This window comes from Vulpes vulpes, chromosome 7, assembly GCF_048418805.1.
Source record: "Vulpes vulpes isolate BD-2025 chromosome 7, VulVul3, whole genome shotgun sequence".
Lineage (NCBI taxonomy): Eukaryota > Metazoa > Chordata > Mammalia > Carnivora > Canidae > Vulpes > Vulpes vulpes.
In genome coordinates this window covers 99754686-99778765 of record NC_132786.1, presented here as the reverse complement: position 1 = coordinate 99778765, position 24080 = coordinate 99754686, and the positions used below count along the sequence as shown (strand labels likewise).

The window sequence follows — 24080 nt, the reverse complement described above, 5'->3', positions numbered from 1 at the left end:
TGGCTTTATTTGTATTTCCCTGGTGACTCATTAAGTTGAACAATTTTCATATGGTTGGTGACAATATGGATATTCTCTGTTGTGAATTATCAGGTTTTGCTTGGTTTTCTGTTGGAACTGTTTTATTCTTATCAGTTTTCAGGACTTGTTTAGATATTCTATATACAAGGACTTAGTCACCTAAGATGTATTACAGTGATTTCCCCCCCGCCCCATCAAGTGGTTGTTTTTTACTCTTTATGATATCTTTAGGAACAGACTTAAAAAATTTTGGGACGCCTGGGTGGCTTATCGATTGAGCATCTGCCTTTGGCTCAGGGCATAATCCTGGAATCATGGGACTGCGTCCCACATCGGGCTCCCTGCATGGAGCCTGCTTCTCCCTCTACCTATATCTCTGCCTCTCTGTCTCTGTCTCTCATGAATAAATAAATAAAATCTTTTAAAAAATTAGTGAAGTGCAATTTCTCAACTTTTTGTATAATTTATGTTTTTTGTGTTCTATTTTAGGAAATCTTTACATAAATCTTTAATGTCACATAAATGTTTTCCTATTTTTTTATCTTATAATGTTTACCATTTTGTCTTTCCTATTTAGATCTGTAATTTATCTAGAATTGACTTTTGTATGTGATGTAAAGTAGGAGTCAATGTATATTTTCCCATATAGTTATACAATTGTCCCAGCAGCATTTTTGAAAAGGCCATCTTTAATTTATGTACTGCAGAGTTGTCTTTGTCATTAAATCAGGTGACCATTACTTTGTGTCTGTTTTTGTATTCTGTATAACGTTCTACTATTCAGTAGCATCAATGCTACAATGTCTTAACTACTACAGATTTAAATAGGCTTTGATATCTGCTAATCTCAGTCTTTCAGCTTTATTGCTCCTCTACAAGACTGTCATGACTATTCTTGAAATAATGTATTTTCTATAAGTGCCTAGCATAATAACATACTTTTGGCATACTATAGGCACAGCAAAAATTTTTGGTGCTCAAGAACTGATAGCTAATATTATTAGTATTAAAAATACTGCTATATTACTGCTATTTACCTTTATAGTTCTTATTTTCATTTTTATCTATTACAGAAAAGGAAATTGGAATTCAGTCACTGGAAGGACTTGTACTAGAATCTGGTATGGTGTTCTCTAGGTTTTGAAAAGTGTTGCTCCATGCAGATGTACTTGATAAAGCAGATGAGTATGTCAGATTCAATTCCAAGCTTAGAAGAAAACTTCTCAGAACACATTATTAAGATTAAATAATAATGTGGAAACAGATTAATGATAAAATATTATATGGAAAAAGTTTATATCTTGTGTTATAACTATGTTATAACACGAGGCTCCACAGACTATGTAGCTGGTCCTGATCACTGATAAAAGTAAAAAGGTTTCCATGTAGATATACCTTAGCTAGTTTGTTTCAAGCATAGATATTAAGAATCCTTAAAACAGATAGATAAAAAAAGAGAAAAAAAAAAGGATACTTTAACATCTATCCAAGGTAGGGTCTCTCCCTGTTATGACCTCAATAACATTGTAATAATTGGACTAATTATTATTCAAAGCATGTAAATGCATATTATATTTAGCCTACCTCTTCTGTCACACAGAGTAGATAATACAGAGAGTTGTTTCTATCTCCAGCAGCCCTACCTATTTCATGCTTCTTTTCTAAAAATAGGGGATAATGAGATATGACTAGCACCAAATTTCCCTTGATTTTTTGAGGTTGAAAGCAGATCATCACATTGCATGAATAGCTAATGAAATTTTATGAACAATAGACTAAGAAGACTCATGTTACAGGAGTTATTACATACTAATTAACTACAAATAGTAAAGAATCTCATGTGTAAATAGTGTATTGTGTTTACAAAGGAAAACATAATTTTCAATAATTTCTTCATTATTTATGTTCTCTGGAATCCTAGGTTTGAATTTTTTTTTTTTTTTTTTTTTTTGCCAATTTCTGGATCTGTGATCTCAGACTAGATACTTAACCTCCCTGATTCTTAGTTTCCTCATTTGTTAAATGGGGAAACTTATGCAACCTATATTTTAGGGTCACTGTGCAGATTAATGTTCTTGGTACCATATCTTGCACATGGGAAGTTCTTAGGAAATAACTGATTTTTTTTTTTTTTAAGGAGGAAAGAGAGAGCACATGTGTGTTGGTGGGAGGGGTGGGGAGGGAGTGAATCTTAAGAGGTAGAGAGTGAGAGAATCTCCACACTGTGTGTGGAGCCTTATTGAGTCTTAGGGCTCAATCTCAAGACTCTGAGATCAAGACATAAGCTGAAATAAAGAGTCAGACACCTAACTGACTGAGCCACCCAGGAACCCCATAAATAACTGATCTTAAATCATTAGTCAAGTATCTTCAAGCTGCAGACCCTTGAGTATTTACTGAGGGTAATTCCAAAGCCCTTGCAGAGCTAATAAGAGGAGCAAAAAAGAATTACAACATAAAGTAATAAATGTATAACAGAAGTTACATAAAAATACTACAGGGGCACAGAAGTAATTAACTGTCTAGTTGAATAGAGAGATTGCCAAACAGATGACTTTTGAGTTGGGTCTTAATGAATGGACAGCAGTTTGCCAAGTGGGAAAAAGGTGGGGCAATTATGAGAGAGGCTACACAGCAAGACCAGACAGCTGGGCCTAAAAGAACATGGATTTCTAAAAAATATTTAAGTTCACATTTAGCAGAGGTGTATGAAGAATGGAAGGTCATGGGACTAGGAATAGAATTTGGGGTTAGTTCATATAAAGCAATCTAAGCAGTGTTTCTTCTGTAGGGAATACAACTTATTGGAGATTTCTGAATGGGGAAATGGTTTATATAAATGATATTTGTTCTTTACAAATAAGTCATCATTCTATATCTACATATGGATACAGGACTTTCAAGGTCTTTCTCAACTCTTAGATTCTATTTTTTTCCTAGAGCCCAATCCTACCATGTTTTTGAGATTTAAGAGACTGTAAAAAGATCAAGGTAAAAATGACTGATGCTGTAGTGAATAAATATAGGCATGATAGTTTGAATTGTTTTTACTACCTCTTTTCTTTTTACTTGAGACAACTGAATATAAATACCTTAAATATTAAATATATATTAAATTATATATGTGTGTGTATAATTTTAATTGCAAGTGACTCACATTAGTTTTATCTTTTATTCTTTAAGGATTTTAAAATTTATTTATTTGAGTGAGAGTGAGAGAGAGACTTCTGTTTTCAACTCAACTGGACTATCAGGAATAAGATTTATCCTCCCATCAGAAACCAAGAAAACAATTAGAAAAATATATGGAAAACTGGTGTTCAAAAGACTCATTATCAGGCAGTGAAGCACAGTGATCCCTGAGATACTTAAAACTTACAATTGTCCCAGATTATTGCCTTGAAAGAATTTCCAGGGTGTATTGCAGGGAGGAGGAACACAGGTGGAATTTACTTGATTTACTGGGTTAAGAAGGTGGAGCTAAGAGTCTGGGAAGATGAAGGCAGCAAGAATTCACAGAGAAGAGTGCTGGGGAGGAAAGAAATGCTGAAAGAAAACTTAGAAGATCTTTAGAGGACCCTTTTAAAGTATTCAGCAGATAACTGACTGCAGAACAATGTGAAGAAACTATTCAAGGCTGGAGAGAGAGCTCTTTGAAAGGAATAGAGGGTACCACACCCAACATTCCTAGAGAACAGGAAATAATGCCTATTCTAAACAGCATGACTATAAAATTTCAAAATATATAGAGGTATTGAGTAGAGTATTAAAGAATCATGCCTCAGTAGTAGAGAATAAGTTGCTCTAGACTAAACATGGCTCTAATCTAGCCTAACAAAAATTAAGTGAAGAAAAAAATTAAATTGTTCCTAACTTAAAATTCCCTCTCAGCAAATATTAAGAAAAACAAAAAACAAAGATAAAACAGGACCCAGTATTGTAAAATTCACAATTTTTGACACCCAATAAAAAATGACCTGGCAAGCAAAATAGCAAGAAAAATACAACCAACAACAAGATAAAAATCAAGTAATCAAACTGCTCCAGACCTAATACAGGTGTGTAAGAATTAGTAGACAAGGACATTAAAACAATTATTGTAACTCTATCTCATATATCCAAAAAATTAAGTGACATATCTGAACTATAAAATTGACCATAAGCATTTTCTAGGTATGAAAAATACAATGTCTATGAAGAAAACATAGTAAATGGGAATGATGAATTAAATATTGTGGAAGAAAAAGCAAGTGAACTCAAAGACAGCAATTGAAATGATTCAAAATTAAACACAGAGAGAAAAGACAATAAAAATATATTAAGAAAATATCAATAAGGTGTAAGACAAAATCAATCAGCATAATGTATGTGTAATTGGTATTCCTGAGGTGGAGTAAAAAAAATTTGAAGGAACGATGGTAAAATGTTTCCACATTTGATGAGAGCTTTGACTTCACATATCCAAGAAGCTCAACACAAAAGCATGAAGGAAACTACTCCAAGATATATCAAAATCAAATTATTTAGTAGTAGAGATAAAGAAGAAAATCTTAAAAGCAGCCATAGGTTAAAAAAAAAAAAGACACATTACATAGAAAGGAGCAAAGATAAAAATGACAGCAGATTTCTCATCAGAACAAATGCATGCAAAAAGACAGCTGAGCAATGTCTTTAGAATACTGAAAGAAAACAAAAAGCAAACAACTCTCAGCCTCAATTTCTATATCCAGAAAAGTGTATTTTTCAGAGCTGAAGGTGAAGCAATGACTTTTTCAGATATACAAAACCTGAAATTATTCATCAACAGTAGAACTGTGCTACACTGAAGGAAGTCCTTCAAGTAAAAGGAAATGATGCCAAATGGAAACATGGATATACACAAAGAAATAAAGAGCACTAGAAATGGTAACTATATGGAGAATTATATGATTTTTCCTTATTATTTAGATCTCATAAAGAATAACTGACTAATCAAAAAACAAAAAACAATGTAGCATGCGGCTTATAACATATATGTTTATACATATGATAAGTATATATATAAAATATATATATATAAATAAGTAAAATGTCTAATAATAGCTCAAAGATCAGAAATGGAGGAATGGAAGTATACTAATGTAAGGTCTACTGTAATGTAAGGAAGTATACTAATGTAAGGTCTACTGAGGTGTTGTAATATCATTTAGAGGGAGATTGTGATAAGTTAAAGATGTAAACAATAAACTCTAAACCCATCACTGAAATAGCAAAGAGTTATAGCTAAAATTCACAAAAGAGATAAAAGAGGATTATAAAAAGTACTCATTTGGATTAACATCCAAATAAAGGCAGAACACAAGGAAAACAGAAATCAAGAGTAGGAAAAAAAATAGCAAGATGGTCTACTTATATTTCACCTTGGCAATGATTACATTAAATATAAATGTCTGAATACACCAACTAAAAGTCAGGGATTGTCAGACTGAATACAACAGGCAAGATCCAGCTATATGCCACTTACAAGAAACACATTTTAAAACAAAGACACAAATAGGTCATCAATAAATGGATGGAAAAGATATACCATGCTAACACTTAGTAAAAGAAAGCTAGATTGGCTATATTAGTATCAGACAAAGTACATTAAAGAGCAAAGGATATTTGAGTCCTCTGTCTCTCTCCCTTTTTGATGAGGCTGGCCAAAAGTTAAACAATTTTCACAAAAAAAGGGGGAGGTGACTCAAACACAGAGATGAAAGATGAAAACAACAACCAATACCACAGAAATAAAAAGGATTATAAGAGAATATTATAAAAAAGTATATGTCAACAAACTGGGCGATCTAGAAGACATAGATAAATTCCTGGAAATATATAACCTACCAAAACTGAAGCAGAAAGAAATAGAAAATTTGAACAGACTGATTATCAGCAATGAAATTAGATCACTAATCAAAAAACTCCAAACAAACAAAACATACATTTATTTATTTATTTATTTATTTATTTATTTATTTATTTAATATTTTATTTATTTATTCATGAGGTACACATAGAGAGAGGCAGAGACATAGAGGGAAAAGCAGGCTCCTTGTAGGGAGTCCGATGCGGGACTTGATCCCAGGACCCCTGGATTCCAGCCTGATCCAAAGGCAGATGTTTAACCACTGAGCCACCCAGGTATCCCGAAACAAAACATTTAAAGAAAAGTTAATACTCATTCTTTTGAAACTATTCCAAAAATAGAAGAGGAATGAAAACTTCCAAATTCATTTTATGAGGTCAGCATTACTCTGATACCAAAACCAGACAAATTACAAAAGAGAGAGAGAGAGAGAGAGAGAGAGAGAGAAATAAAGGCCAGTATTTCTGAGGAATATAGATGCAAAAATTCTCAACAAAATATTAGCAAATTGACTCCAACAATACATTAAAAAAATCTTTACTCAAAATCAAGTTGGATTTATTCCTAGGATTCAGGGGTGATTTGATATTCACAAATAAATCAATGTGAAACATGACATCAAAAAGAGAAAGGATAAAAATTGTATGCTTATTTCACAATGAGATACCACCTCACACCAGTGAGAATGGGGAAAATTAACAAGGCAGGAAACCACAAATGTTGGAGAGGAAGCGGAGAAAAGGGAACCCTCTTGTACTGTTGGTGGGAATGTGAACTGGTGCAGCCACTCTGGAAAACTCTGTGGAGGTTCCTCAAAGAGTTAAAAATAGACCTGCCCTACGACCCAGCAATTGCACTATTGGGGATTTACCCCAAAGATACAGATGCAATGAAACGCCGGGACACCTGCACCCCAATGTTTCTAGCAGCAATGTCCACAATAGGCAAACTGTGGAAGGAGCCTCGGTGTCCATCAAAAGATGAATGGATAAAGAACATGTGGTTTATGTATACAATGGAATATTACTCAGCCATTAGAAACGACAAATACCCGCCATTTGCTTCAATGTGGATGGAACTGGAGGGTATTATGCTGAGTGAAGTAAGTCAATCGGAGAAGGACAAACAGTGTATGTTCTCATTCATTTGGGGAATATAAATAATAGTGAAAGGGAATATAAAGGAAGGGAGAAGAAATGTGTGGGAAATATCAGAAAGGGAGACAGAACATGAGAGACTCCTAACTCTGGGAAATGAACTAGGGGTGGTGGAAGGGGAGGGGTGGGGGTGAATGGGTGACGGGCACTGAGGGGGGCACTTGATGGGATGAGCACTGGGTGTTATTCTGTATGTTGGCAAATTGAACACCAATAAAAAATAAATTTATTATTTAAAAAAATAAATGAAAAAATAAAAAATAAATAAAACAATAAACAGAAGCATAATTGTAATATGATATGAAATCTGCATTTGCAAAAGATTATAATAATAAAATTAATAAAGATGGGATATATTTGAAAAAAAATCATATGCTCATTTCAGTAGATTCAGAAAAAGCATTTGACAAAGTATAATATACAGTCATGATAAAAAACCCTCAACAAAGTGGGTTTAGAAGGAACATACCTCGACATAATAAAGGCCATGTAAGAAAAAGCTACAGTTAACATCATGCACAATGGTGGAAAACAAAGCTTTTCCCCTAAGGTCAGGAACAAGATAAGGATGTCCACGCTTATCACTTTTATTCAACATGGTACTGGAAGTCCTTACCATAACAATCAGACATGAGGAAGGAATAAAAGGCATCCATAATGGTAAGGAAGAAATAAAACTTTCACTCTCTGCAGATGACATGATAATATGTATAGAAAACCATAAAGATTCTACCAAAAAACTACTAGAACTGATATCTGAATTTAGTAAGGTCACAAGGTACAAAACCAATATATAGAAATCCATTGCATTTGTATATGCTAATGATGAAGTAGCAGAAAGAGAAATAAGAAAGCAATCCCATTTGCAATTGTACCCAAAATTATAAAATATGTAGGAATAAACTTAACCAAAGAGGACCTGTACTCTGAAAACTATAAAACACTGATGAAAGAAACTAACGATGACAGAAACAAATGGAAAGATACCCATGAGCATGGACTGGAAGAACAAATATTGTTAAAATGTTCATGCTACACAAAGAAATCTACAGATTTATTATCTTTGCTTCCTCTTCCTCTTCCTCCTCCTTTTTTTTTTTTTTAAGTAAGTTCTATGACCAATGTGGGGCTTAAACTCATGACCCTGAGATCAAGAGTCACATGCTTTACCAACTGAGCTATATTCTCATATATTATAGAATGTAAAAGGTGCCCTGCAATGTGCAGATTTAATGCAATCACTACTGAAATACCAATAGCATTTTTCACAGAACTAGAACCAATAATGCTAAAATTTGTATGGAACCACAAAGTATGTTAACTACACTGGAATTAAATTTAAAAAATAAAACAGAAAAAAAAATAAAAATAAAAAATAAAACAGAATAAAGAGCAAAGGATATAACCAGGCTAGAGAGGTTTATTTCGTAATGATAAAGGGGTCAATTCATCAAAAGGACATGAATCTTGAATGTTTATGCACATAATAGAGCTCCAAAATACATGACACCAAAATAGATACAACTGCAAATCCCCAAATACAAATCCACAAATCCACACAATAATAATTCAAGTATTTAATACCCTTCTCCCAATAATTTATAGAAGTAGATAGAGAATCTGGAAGACTTGAGTAATACTATTAACCAACTTGATATAATTGATGTTTATAGAACACTCTACCCAACAACAGCAAAGTGGCCATTACTTCCAAGTAAACATAAACTAATAGATCATATTCTGTCTATGTTATTCCATAAAACAACTCAACAAATTTAAAACAATTCAAGTCATACAAAGTATGTTCTCTGACTACACTGGAATTAAATTAGAAATTAATATAGAAAAAAAAAGAAATTAATATAGAAACATCTCTGGAAAATCCCCAAATACTTGGAAACCAAATAGTAATTCTCAAGTAAATGGCCTCAATCCAGCCTAAGAAACAAGAAAAGAGCAAGTTAAACTCAAAATAAGCAGAAGACAGGATATAATAAAGATCCAAGTAGAAACCAATTAAATATAAAAGAGGAAAATAAGCCAGAAAGAGATAAATACATCAGTGTAACAGAACAGAGAGTCCAGAAAAAGACATACACATAAATGGATAATTAACTTTTTCACAAAGGTGCAAAAACAATTCAGTGAAGACAATCTTTTCAGCAAATGGTGCTGAAACAACTGCAAGTCTATATGCAAACAAAACAAACAACAATAAAACAAACTTCAAACCATATCTGGCACCCTGGACAGAAATTTACACAAAATTGATCCTAAATCTAAATGTAAGAACTAAAACTATAATACTTCTAGAAAAATGTTGGAAAAAATTTTTGTGATCTTGGATTTGGCAAAACCTTCTTAAATAGAACACTAAAAGCTTGATTTATAAAAGAAAATAGTTATAAATTAAACTTCGTAAAAATTAAAAAGTTCTGTTCTTTGGATGACACTCATAGGGAAATGGAAGGACAAGTATAAGATGGGAAGAAATATTTTCCAATCTTTTTTCTGATAAAATTCTTATATCCAGAAATACAAAGAATATATAAAGAACTCTCAAAATTCAATGATAAGAAAACAAATGACCCAATTAAAAAAATGGGCACAACATCTGAACAGACACTTTGACAAAGAAGAGATATGGATGGTCAAGAAGCATATAAAAATGTTCAACATCATTAGTCATCAGGATAATGCAAATTAAAACAATAATGAAATGCCACTACACATTTATTCCAATGGCTAACATTAAAATGCCTGGCTATCCCAAGTGTTGGCAAGTATGTGAAGTTGCTATAATTCTCATATTTATAGAATGTAAAAGGAAAATAATTTGGTGGTTCATTTAAAATTTAAACATACTCCTACCATAAGGTCTACCCATTTAAATCCTAGATATTTACCTCCGAGAAATAAAAGTGTACGTCCACAGAAGACTTACCTATAAATGTTCAGAGCAACGTTATATGTAATATCCAAAAACTGTAAACAAACTAAATAACTTAAATGGACATCAATACCAATGAGCTCAAACAGTGGTACATTCATACAATGGAATATAACTTACCAACAAAGAGGAACTATTGATACATTTCACAACATGGATGGTCTGAAAACAATTATGCTGAGTGCAAGAAGTCGGGCAGGACAGAATACATAATGTGTGATTCCATTTACACAAAGTTCTAGAAAATACATGGTAATCTATACCAGCAGTAAACAAATCAGTGGTTGATAAGAATGCGGCAGTGGGTGCTGAGTTAGGGTTGAGATGGAGTGTTTAAAAAAGTGTGAAAATTTTGCAGAGTGACAGATCTACTATGTTGACTGTGGTGATTTCACAAGTGTACACATAGGCCCAAACTTTTCTAATTGTGTACTTTCATATGGGCAGTTTAAGTCAATTAAATCTCAAAAAAAAGCTGTTAAATAAAATGTCGAACAGAAGAATCATCTGTATTTATAGCATCCAAGTTGGCCATTTCTGGAGTTCTATAAGAATACTGAATGAGATTGAGGCATTTTAATGACTATTATGCAAATGTAATCATAAAGAGGATTGAGGAGCAACTAACTGTATTGTAGGTAGGATGATTTATTTTTCTTAGTTTCTGTAAGGTCTGATAATGTACGCATAATTATGTGGTTAATTGGCACTTACTAGCATATGTGTTTCTCAAGATGGTATTTATGTGTAACATAATCTGAAGAGAGGTCTAAACACTAAAATTCTTAGTGCTTCCTTTATTTTTCATATTGCCAAATACATAGAATTTTTTAAAACTAATGAGTGATGATAATTGGGAAGAGAATTTTTATGGTTTGCTTTTTGTTTCCCACAGTTTCCTATTTACTTGTATGTGGTAATTCTAAGCCTGGCTTATACAGAAGCATCCTAATGAATGGTATAATAAAATTGGTAAAAATGTGATTTTTTTTGCTTTAGTTTTTTTTTTTTGCTTTTATTTTAGAAAAAATAAACTTTATTTTAGAATAATTTTAGATTTAGGGAAAATCTGCAAAGATACTACAATATTCACGTATCCTGCACACAGTATCTCCCAGTGTCAACATCTGACATTCCTACAGTGCATTTGTTACAACAAATGAACCAGTATCAATACATTATTAACTAAACATACTTTATTCAGATTTCCTTAATTTTTACTTATTATCTTTTTCTGCTCCCAGATCTCCTTCAGAATACATTACATTTAGCCATCATGTCTCCTCAGGCTCCTGTTGGTTGTGACAATTTCTCAGATATTCTTATTTTTTATTAACTTGATAGTTTTGAGGAATACCAGTCAGATACTTTGTAGAATCTCTCAATTTGGGTTTGTCCAATGTGCCTAGTTTTTAGAGTTAAGACATTCAGCCTATTCTAATCCCACTTTTCCCATTCAAATTTAATTGTATTCTGGATCTTGGAGACCCTGAGACTTGCCTCCAGCACCTTAAAGGGGAATGAATCGAAGAATGCTATTGTTGAGTGGGTATGCATTAGGACCACCAGTGCAGAGGTGAAAACACTGAGACACCCAGGCTCCTGGTACCTAGCAATCTCATTTATTCAATTACATTTCCTTGAGGTGACAAATGTTATTTTCAGAAAGCAATCAGTTCTCAAACCTAATTGATGAGGCTATAAGATATTACCAATTGGCTCAATGATTTCACAATTCTGCTAAACATTTCTCAAAGCAAATTAATATGTATGAAATTTACTTAAAAATATAAAAGGGCACATATAATACAGAGACTCTAAGGAGAATGTAGGGAAAAAGAAGTTGTAAAATCAATCAGGAGGCTGTAATTAGAAAAGATTTGAGAATGGTGTGCAGCCTCATGACATAATCAGAATTATGAAGTTTCTTGATGCAGGTTATATTATTCTAAACCTTTTCTTCATGGCAGGCTTACTTCACAGGCACTTTTGTAGGCCTCTCTTCTAATATTTCTTCACTTATTAGGCATTGCATATGGAACAAGTTTATTTATTTTGCAAAAGTTCATGCTGTTGTCTGATATCTGAAAACTGACAGTAAGGGATGACATTTCTGCAGTCGTGCCTTAGTGAGCACTGATGTTCCTGCAGACTGGAATGGCCTGCACTTACCCATCTGTACATCTTTACTCTGCCAGGCTCCTGTCTAAACTCTAAATATTTGATTAAGGTATATATTATATTACAGTTTAATCTATTTTAGCATGAATGAGTGTCTGAGTGTATCAAATAAATCACAGAAATGCCTAATACTTTAAAGGGAAAAAACTAGGCATGCCTGGCTGGTTCAGTCAGTAGAGCATGTCACTCTTGATCTCCCTGGGTTGTAAGTTTGAGGCCCATATTAGTAGTAGAGGTCACTTAATTTTTTTTTAAAAGGTGGGGGTTGTTGGAGATCCCTGGGTGGCTCAGCGGTTTAGCACCTGCCTTCAGCCGGGGGCATGATCCTGGAGTCTTGGGATCGAGTCCCATGTTGGGCTCCCTGCATGGAGCCTGCTTCTCCCTCTGCCTGCATCTCTCTCTCTCTCTCTCTCTCTCCCTCTCATAAATAAAATCCTTTAAAAAAGGGGGTGGTGGTGGAAACTGTGCTTTGAAAAACCTATAAACCTATAAAATGAGCTTACAATTATACATTCAAGGTGCTATAAAGTACACTACAAAAATACAGTTCCATTACATCATGAATGTGACCTAAAACTGATGTACTGGCCAAACAACACTAATTGTTTCAGACTTAAAACATAGAGGAGAGATTTTGAGGGTCAAGGCCTCTTAGAAAACTGGTCAAAGAAATCTGAGCTGATGCTTTTTTTTTTTTTTAAACAAGAATTACTGTGAAAATAAGGGAGATAGTGGAATCCATTCCACTGAATTTTCAGATGCCTCAGAGAAGATGTGGTAGATTTTCAATAACTCTTTGTTGCTGTTAGTTCTTCTAGAGAGTACCAATTTGAAAGAACTTCCTAGTATCTTCTCCTCTCCTTCATAGTTTAAACAAAGCTAAAAGCCAGACTTTAAGGTATTTAACCAAAGGAAGGTCAACAGGAAGGTAGGTCTCTACTTTACACTTTGTTTGGCATTTCTTTAGATTCTTTGCAATTCCATGCACAATAATAAATCATCAGGTAATTAGCTTACACTTTGAAATAGAGGATGTTTTAAAACATCCCTCATGGAAATGCTAGGGCAGAGATAAGGGCCTGAGGGAGGCTAGCTAGCTTTTCATCAATGATGGTCATGTGCCTTGAATAAAAGTAGGCAAAAGGAAAAGAAGAACAATGCAAAGCTCTGAACATTTGAAAGGCCTGAATTTGACTGGTGGGTCAGTTAATAGGGGTAGTAATACACTCTCTGAAGAAGCCTGTAAACAGAGTTTTCAGGTCCCACAGCAAGCAAGAGGTGAGAAACCTATGGAAGGCAAGTTCCCACTGACTTGCCTCCTAGCAGGTTGGCTCAGGTGAACTTGGGGCTCACTGATGATACACACTCCATGATGCAATGCAATCTGTGGTCTTCAAGTTTTTTTTATTTTTAGGCTGCAAAATCCTTTTATTAAATGAAAGCACATGTGAAAACTTAATAGACTTAAACTATACAGATTAATGGTTAGTTGCCATTTGAATTTTTGGAGATGGTGGTGCATGGCCCTACCTTCTACTCCACCCTGTCTCTCTACTTTTCCTCAAGAGGCTCCTGGAAAACCCTAGTTACCCTAGTACTCCAAGAATACAGTCTGAAAAACCTCTCATTACTGTTTTACAAACTTCCACCTCTTTCAGCTACTGGATTTTAATTGACCATCTGCTATAAGAAAGTCTCTATGGTAGTTATATGGGAAACAGGATTTTTGGTGTATTAACTACCTTATTATGATGCTGAAAGCCACTTGGCTTGCCATTCTCCTGAGTCAACGCTGGCCCCATAGCTGAACAATGTAGAATTACTGTCAGGTCACTTCACCTGTCTGAAAATGCTTTTTCTCATAAAATAGAGTGACAAGTTGTAAAATATTAGGCCCTTAGAAGCCATATTTAATGTGACTCATCTCCTACTCAACCTCTTCTTTTTAGCTTGCAGAGATCTACTCATGTGAAAATATGTATACTTACATTAAGACTCTTTAGAGAGTAAAACACTTTCAAAATCTAAACTCTTTGCTGAGATGAGGCCACATGTATTGCCTAATGAGCAATGTGGAATAGTACTCTATAATACAATGTTTTCTTTTTATAATCTGAAATATCTCCACTTTCCCTTCTAAATAAGTTAGCAATTGATAATAATAAAATTATTTATAGCTATTTAATATCTTTCTCCTTCATCTAACTTAATTAAGCAAATATCTGTGAAGAAATTACAACAAAAAGTAAATGATGAAGTAAATGGTGGCTAAGAAGAGAAAATGCTACAATAATTTGCTCATCTTACTTCCAAGAGGGAATAATATCTAGCCCAGAATACTGACCAATAAAAAATACATCAGAGATATTTTATTTGGTAGATATTAGAAAAATTAATATCTTATATAGAAAGTTTTATTATCTGTGGGGGAGGACAAGACTTAGGAATAATTTAAATTTATAGAAATTATCAAGATACTTATAGAAAAACATTTTGCTATATTTTAAGGCTTTTTATTGTATGTTTTTAAGACTCTAAGATGTCCTGCTAAGTAATGATGATTTAAATCCATTTGTGAAAGAAAAAACCATTAGCTATATATAAAATAGGATCAAAATAAGCAGCTTAAGAGGACAAAAGTGAGTCTATTTTAAGCTGACATGGGAGCCTCAATTTGGGGTATGGTTTGTTTCTTTCCCAAGGAGGCAATGTAGTTTTAGAAGGAGGTTAGTGGTGCTTTTTTTTCTGTCTTTAAAAAAAAATTCTGGTAAAATATACATAACACGAAATTTACCATTCTAACCATTTTTAAGGGTAGTGTCCTCTGGGAGCAGAGAGGCCAATTCCTTTTATGTCACTATTCTTTTATACTCATGCTTAGATTGCCATTCTTTTTTTTTCTTAGTAGTAAAATATACATAACATGACATTTTAGCCAGTTTCAACTATTTTAAAGTATATAATTTAGTGGCATTAAGTACACTCACATTGTTGTACAACCATCATCACTAACTCCAGAACTTTTTCTTCATTTCGCGCTGAAACTCTATACCCCTTTTAACCATAACTTCCCATTCCTCTCTTTCCCTTAGCCCTGGTAACCTCCATTTTACTGTCTATGAACATGACTATTCTAGGTATCTCCTATAAATGCAATCACAGTATTTGTTTTTTTGCATGTCTCTTTCAATTAGCGTAACATCTTCTAGGGCCATGCTGTAGCATATGCTAGAATTTCCTTCCTTTTTAAGATTGAGTACTATTCCATTGTATATACATACATTTTGTTTATCCATTCATCTGTCTATGAGCATTTGGGTTGTTTCTATCTTTTGCCTATCGTGAATGATACTATTATGAACACTAGTATACAAATATCTCCTTGACTTCCTTTTTTCAGTTTTATTGGGTATATACCCAGAAGTGGAATTGCTGGATATATGGTAATTCTATCTTTAATAAGAGGCTAGTTTTGAAGAGTGATCTGGATTAAGATTTAGCGTAAGTCTCTAGCAAATATATAATCTTGGGGCAATATAGCATGGTGGCTATGTGAATGAGCTAGAGAAATGTGTCTGGGTCCACATTCTGGCTTCACTATTGTCTAGCTGTTATTCAATCTTTCTGTGCTTCAGTGTGCAAATCTGTAAAATTGGAAAAGAAGTGTTCTTACCTCATTGGGTTCTTACAATGATTAGCTATTATCACCCATTTGTTCCTTTATTACACCTGAAATAATGACTCAAGAATGGCTTCAGGGGGTCTATAAACCCCTCAATATATATTATATGTAAATATTTGTATACATGTCAGATTCTCAATGGGGACCTGATCTATCAAAGAAGGCGAAGCACTACCCTAAAATAAATTAGTGATCTATATAGTTTAACACCAAGCCTAACAAATGTGAGCTTGATTAGGCAGGTTTATAAAATATTCCCTAATGCTTTTCGGATGAGATAGTCTCTATGCTACCTTTATTCTTTTGGCTAAATTCTAGCCAAGGAAATCCCCTTGCAGAAATTCCCTTTCTGTTCTCAACTATTATAATGTTGCTACAAATGGTCAAAAAAAAAAAAAAAAAGAAGAAAAAATTGAATACATTCCTAATTCTACATATAAAAGCAAGATATTTAATTGACAAAGAGACATCAAAATGTGTAATAATTAACTTTTCTTTAACTTTGGAGAATCGTTTCTTTGGGGTTAATTCAATAAAGTAGTCCACAGCTTAATGCAGTACACCAATTTTCTTATTGTTCAGTTCTCCAAGTAATATAAATATGTTAAGGGGCCTCTGAGGAAGATCAGCAGAGTGCATCACAGTAAGAAAGAACAGTAATGATCAAGAAAAGCCTATGAGCAGCTCTGCCTCTTCAAAGAATAAAACTCTAACGGAAACCCTTCCTTCATAATTAGCAAGGGGTCTTTTTAAAGGTTCTCCATTGATGTGGTATAGCTGACCCTCCCTTAGTAATAATTATTTCTAGATTTGCATACCACTTTTAATATTTCAAAGAGCTTTCCAGGCTTTATCCCAAAGTCAGTGTGGGCTTCCTCTGCTTCCCCAGGGGCCTACAAGTGGTTACTGCCATTCCTCCTTTACTGGGACTGAATGGAAGCCTGCTGCATTGGCATGCTGGGTCCAAACCAGTAGCAGAGTGGAACCCCATAGTCTGTAGCATAAATCCTTATCCAGTTACCCTAGGTCTCTCGAATGAACATGATAAGTGAGGCAAAACTAATTTGCTGCAAGCCTAACTTAAGAAATCCAGAAAATAGAACTTCAGGCCTTGAAACTGTTTTCATCCAAAATGCATTTAACAAATGCTTATTGGCTGTCTACTAAGGACTAGGCATCATTCTAGTGCTGGAGACACTGCAGTTAACCAATCAAAGCCTTTGCCACCACTGAGTTTACATTCCAGTGGGGGAACAGAGACAACAAAATAAACAAATGCACACATAGTATGTTAGCTGATAAGAAGTGATATAGCATGTTTAAAGAGCAGCCAGTGTTGAGAGGAATGATGGGATGTGACATTCCAGAAGGAGCTTGGAGCCTGACTCCATAGAACCTTGTAGCTTATTGTAAGGAATTTGGTTTTTACTGTGAAGAATGAGTTAAGAAGCCATTGGAGGATTTGAAGCTGAAGCATGACACGATCAGAATTACATTTTACTAGTATCACCTGACTGCTGTGTTAAAAAAAGATTGTATGGGCATGGGCTGAGGCAGGAAGTTAGCTACTGCAGTAATCCAAGTGACGATAAGAGTGATAGATCCCTCATACTCTTTTTAGTCAAAATCCACCCTCTGTTCCAGGAAACTACTGATTTGATTTCTCTTTCTTTCTTTTTAAGATTTATATGTTTTTATTTTAGAGAGAGACAGCATGAGTTGGGGGGGGGGAGGGGCACAGGGATTGAGAGAGAGAGAATCTTAAGCAGACTCTCCACTGAGCATGGAGCCCAACATGGGGCTTGATCTCATGACCCTGAGATTATGACCTGAGCCAAAATCAAGAATTGGACACTTAACTGACTGAGCCCCCCAAGTGCTCCTTGATTTCTTTTTAAAAATCACTATGAATTAGTTTGACTGATTCTAGAGCTTGATATAAGTGGAAGACAATGGGGGTAATGGAAAGGAGGGGTTGGGAGGAACAAATGAAGGCTGGGTGTGGAGGGAGGTGGACACAGGTATTCAGCAATAATACATTTATTGTTCCTTCTTTATTTGGTTAGTAGCTTTAAGATATTTTGAGCTGTAAAAATCTGCTAACTATTTTAAGTTAGGCCATTTTATGCAGCAGGTCTGAGAGTTCTTAGATGAACAGAAATGAGATCTGCTGCATGCCCCCTAAGTAGGGGCCTCTCCATAGGTGTGATTCTACAATTGCCCTCTGTGTGGTATGTATAGAAGACGCTCATGGCACTGGAGCTTTCATTACTTTGTCTGTATTTTAATTCTCCTCTTTGCTATGAGTCATTTTCCAATAAACTTAGGCATATATAATTATTCAATTTATTGTGCTACTTGTCACGTCATTGGTTACCATTTACCTTCATCCCACAAAAGACCAGCAAAACCTACTTAAAGCAGTTTCACACCTGTATATCTCCACCATGTCAATAATCCCCTCATCTTTAAAAACTGAAAAACAATAATAGTAAATGAATTTTAAAAACCTTAAATTCCCTCATAGTTCTGCCATACAACTGTTGGTATTTTCATACATGTTGTCCTCAATTTTGTGCACATGCACACCTATTGTATATAATTGTAATCATAGTTTACATTTTGTGTTGTTCTCTTTTTATTATGGTATAGATTTTATTTTAACAAGTAGTAAAAAAGACTTTTATTAGTTTAATATGTTACCAAGCAGCTATTATTTTAAAAGTCTGAACAGGTTCTGACTGCCTGAAGTGATTAACACATTGGATGAAAAGACAATGGACCCTTAACCTCTAAACAACACTGGAGCCTCTCACCATATGTTTTTAAAAATCTTATATATATGTTCATTATATCTCAATAAAACAAAAGCAAATCTTAGTTAAAAACAGTAATGTTAAGTGTAATTTTTTTGTACATTCAAGCCCTAAGTAACTAAGCATCACCACTGAACACAATTTGAGTGCATTCCACAGATAGAGCCCAGTCCTAGTTACTGCGTATAAAAAAATGAATAAAGCATCAGTCATCATTAGAGGGAATCACTGTTTCTTCTCCACCAAAATGAACCAAATTGGCAAAGTGTCTACAATAAACATGGACTTTCATATCATTTGTTTGCTTTACAGAAATAAGAAATATCATGAGCATCATGTGGCACTTATTGTATGATGGAAACAAGGGTAAAAACTTACACAATATGATTTACAAGTTGATAATAATAACTAATAGATTATTCAATAAGCAGTGGGCACTCTGGCTGCCAATATCCATTTCTGGTTGCACAAAGTTCGTATTTAAAAAGAAAAATCCTGTAATTTTCTTAGACAGGAAAACATAACAGATTTTCAAACAGACTCAAAGTAATATGTGCCATTAAGCCTTCTGAAGGGTTTGAAGGCCATGATTTAAAAGAGGGGCTGGGAGTCGCCTGGGCGGCTCAGTCAGTTAAGTGTTTACTCTTAATTTCAGCTCAACTCTTGATCTCAGGTTCTTGAGATTCAGCCTTGTGTCAGGCTTCACCCTCAGTGGGGAGTCTGCTTGAGATTCTCCCTCTTCCTCTCCCATTGCACCTCCCCCTGCTCCTTCTCTTTTAAATAAATAAATCTTTTTTAAAAAAGTAAAAGAAGGGCTGCTCATTAAAAAAAAGTATTTGATGGTTTTTCATATCATTGCCACCAACTACTTTCTGAAATGCAATGCAATTTGGTAAAGGACCATCCCTGCATTGTGGTCCTAAAGCATATCAGTAGCATGTAGTAAGCAGGGGATTAGTGTGAAGTTAGAGGATCCAGGGCTCTTAGAGGAGCTTGGTTCAGGGCCAACACAAACAACACTATTTGCTTCCCCACTGGAGGTGAAATTAAGTTAAAACCTCTTGGGTTTAAAGAGGAAAAATAGGTCACAGAAGAGACCCCCACAGGTGTGTATAGAAGAGGCTAAGAGTGGATATGGTTATAGGTACGATGGTGGTAGTGATGTGGGGTTACTATGGGAAGGGTACAGTGCATACCTATTCAAAAGGAGGCATATATAGGATGATTGCTTGGATATCAGCCTCTTATATGTTTATAGCACCAACTACAGCATCTTTTCTCATCCAAATCACTTCCTATAGCCAACACATACACATTTTTACAAGGGTGAATACTCTGCATCAATACCTTAAAGAGACTGAACTCAAGAAATAATCTGCAGAGCCAAACTCTCTTGTGTTAAAAACAGTGTTAAATTAGGAATATGGAAACAAGAAATGATCTGCTCACTTACCTTCTCCAGTGCAGCTTGAACAACTGATTCACTTTCTGTGTCTAGGGCAGATGTAGCCTCATCTAAGATCAGGATTTTTGGTTTTCGGACTAAAGCTCGAGCAATTGCGATTCTCTGTTTCTGTCCTCCACTCATTTGTGCTCCTTTTTCTCCTACCAAGGTATTAAATTTCTAATGAAAAATAGGAAAAGCACAGAAACAGAAGGCAGCATGATCAAATCATTTGAACAGGAAATGATAATCACAGTTGTGTTTTAATACCAGCTTAATCACTACTTCAGCCTGTCTGCTTTTGACCTTTGATTTATTCTTAGTAAAAACAAACAACTATTTGAAAAAGAAAAGTCAAGTAAAGAAGAGACCTAAGAAAAATTTGGCTAGGACAAAAAAATATGATAATCAAGGATTTTTAGGAAGATTAATAATAATTTGAACCAATTTTCAAAGTTTTTATTTTTATTTTTTAAATTTTTATTTATTTATGATAGTCACAGAGAGAGAGAGAGAGAGGCAGTGACACAGGCAGAGTGAGAAGCAGGCTCCATGCACTGGGAGCCCGACGTGGGATTCAATCCCGGGTCTCCAGGATCGCACCCTGGGCTAAAGGCAGGCGCTAAACCGCTGCGCCACCCAGGGATCCCTTCAAAGTTTTTAAAGACAGTTTTAGAAAGCATTGATATCTTGAAAAGAACCTCAGTAATACAACTACAGTCTTAACTATTATTTGAAAGGCTGACTAGCCATTTAATATATTGCTCATAATTTCCTCCTGGATATTCTGAAAAAAAGTATGAAAAACATTAATGCAAAAACAAATTTCTCAAAAATTTTTTCATCTTGGGACGATTTTAGGCCTTTTATTATTTTATTTTATTTTATTTTATTTTATTTTATTTTATTTTATTTTATTTTATTTTATTTTATTTTTGGGGATATATATATTTTAACAGAGTAGATATCATTAGATATTTGAGATCGGAGATAATTTCTAGAGCTAACAAAACATAGTAATACTGTATTGGGTTAGGTCCATGGTCCAAAACTCATTTCTTCAAGGATATAAATTTAAATAGTATTTATAAACCTTTGATTATTCTAGAGTCTGACCTTCACATTTAAAAAAACATAAACTTTATTGACAAATAATTTATATACAGTAAAATGCACACATTTTAAGGATAGTTTTATGAGTTTTGACAAATGAGTATAGCCATGTTACCACCACCCCAATACAGATATAGAACATTTCTATCACCCTAGAAAGTTTCCTCATGAATCTTTCCAGTCCAAATCCACACATTGATTTGATTTTTATCGCTATAAATTAATTTCACTAGTTCTAGAACTTCAAATAAATAGAATCATACAATGCATACCTTTTTTTGATTTATTTTTTAAAGCAGCTTTAGGCTGATAGTATAATTGAGAGGAAGGTATAGAGATTTCCCATATACCTTTGCCACACACATGCACAGTGTCCCCCTTTATCAACATCATCCACCAGAGTGGTACATTTGTTATAACTGATGAACCTACTACATTGACACATCATAATCACCCAAGTCCATAGTTTATATTAGGATTCACTCTTGGTGGTGTACTTTCAATGAGTTTGGACAAATGCGTAATGACATTTGCATTGTTACAGTATCATACAGAGTATTTTCACTACCCTAAAAATCCTCTGTGTTCTGCCTATTCATCCCCACCTGCACCTCAAATGCTGACAACCACACACCTTTTTTACTGTTTCTATAGTTTTGCCTTTTCAAGAATGTCATAGAGTTGAAATTACATAGTATGTAGCTTTTTCAGATCAGCTTTTTCAGATTGGTTTCTTCCACTTAGTAATATGCATTTAAGATTTTTCCATGTTTTCATGGCTTGATCGATCATTTCTTTTTAGCCCTGAATAATGAATGTCCCATTGTCTGGACATACCACTGTTTATTTATTCATTTATTTATTCGTTCACTGATTGAAGGACATCTTGGTTGCTTCCAAGCCTTGGCGATGCAAATAAAGCTCCTATAAACATTTGTGTGTAGGTTTTTATGTGAATTTAAGTTTTCAACTCCTTTGGGTGAATACCAAGGAGCATGATTATTAATAATATGATAAGAATATATTTAGTTTTATAAGTAACCAACAAACTGTCTTCCCAAATGTTCCTATAGTCTTAAGAATTGGTTTGTTGATAATCACAAAATAACCTGCTGGGATTTTGATTGGAATTGCACTGAATCTATAGATCAAGTTGGGAAGAACTGACATCTGGCAATATTGAGTCTTTCTCTCTACAAACATGGAATATCACTCCATTGAAAAAATTCTTTGATTTCATTCATCAGTCTTGTAGTTTTCTTTATATAGATCTTGTACATACTTTGTTAGATTTATGCCTAAGTAATTCATTTTTTGGATGCTAATGTAAATGGTATTGTGCTTTTTTCTTTAAGATTTTATTTATTTATTTGAGAGACAGTGAGAGAGAGTGAGCACATGCAAGAGAGCATGAGCAGTGGGGAAGGGTAGGGAGAGGGAAAAGCAGACTCCCCACTAGGCAAGGAGCTCAATGCAGGACTCAATCCCAGGATCTTGGGATCATGACCTAAGCTGAAGGCAGACACAAACAACTGAGCCACCCAGGTGCCCCTAGGATTGTGCTTTTATTTATTTTTTCTTTTTTTTCCCAAGGATTGTGCTTTTAATATCAGATTCCAGTTGTTCATTGCTGATATATAGGAAAATGACTGACTTTTGTATATTAACCTTGTATGCTGCAGCCTTGCCATAATTGCAGTGTGTGCTTTTTTGGTCTGTCTTACCTAGCATAATATTTTTGAGATTCATCCACATTGTGTGTATCAGCAATTCACCCCTATTTATTTCTGAGTAGTGCTTCACACAATGTGAATCTACCTTGGGTTACCAAATTCAACAAAAACAGATAAAAACCAAAAAAATACGGAGCTCAGTTAATTTTGATTTTCAATTATCAGTGACTACTTCTTTAGCATATCTCATACAATATTTGGGATATGCTAATATTATTCATTTATGCTAAAACTAATGCTAAAACTTATGCTAAAATTATTTGTTGTTCATCTGAAATTCAAAATGTACTGAAAACTTTGTATTTCATCTAACAACCATATATCAATCAAATATATGATTGCGGGTGATGAACATTTGGATTGTTTCTAACTTTTGAATATTATGAATAACACTGCTATGAACATTCATGTACATAATGTTCTTGTGGTCATACTTTCATTTCTTTTAGAAAAATATGTGGAAATAGAATGCTGAGTCATAAGTGTATGTTTAACATTGTAATAAAGTGTCAAATTTCTTTCTAAAATGACTGTATGGGGGTGCCTGGGTGGTTCAGTTGGTTAAGTGTCTGCCTTTAGCCCAGGTCACGATCTCAGGGTCCTGGGATGGAGCCCTACATCCAGCTCCCTGCTCAGCAGAGAGTCTGCTGCTCTCTTTCCCTCTCCTTCTGCCCCTCCCCCTGCTTGTACACTTACTCTCTCTCAAATAAATATTTTTTAAAAATTTAACAATTCACTTTATTCAGAATGAATAAGAGATGTAATTCTTTATCCTCATCAAAAGTTATTACTGTTATTCTTTTTAATTATGACCATTCTAACAAGTGTGGAATGGTATCTTATTGTGGTTTTACTTCGGATTTCCCTATTGACTAATAATGTTGAATATTTTTCATGTGTATATTGCCTATTTCTTTTGTGTGTGTGTGTGAAATATCTGTTCAAGTTTTTGTTCACTTTTTTGTTTTATTATTGTAAGAGTTGTACATATATCCTGGGTGCGTGTCCTTTGTCAGATCTGTGTATTGTGAATATTTTCCCTCTGTGTCCTGTCTTTTTACTTTCTAAATAGTGTATTTTAAAAGGTTTTAATTTA

At 34.3% G+C, this 24080-nt stretch overlaps 1 protein-coding gene across 3 annotated transcripts in view; it reads right to left on the bottom strand.

Annotated features, from left to right (window-relative positions):
* Nucleotides 1–24080, bottom strand: part of ABCB5 (ATP binding cassette subfamily B member 5) — a 151567-nt gene that overhangs the window by 69267 nt on the left and 58220 nt on the right. For all 3 annotated transcript variants that reach the window (XM_025993346.2, XM_072764517.1, XM_072764518.1), the window contains one exon: nt 20148–20318. In XM_025993346.2, the coding sequence (XP_025849131.2) occupies nt 20148–20318 (171 nt within the window). The remainder of the gene's footprint in view (nt 1–20147; nt 20319–24080) is intronic.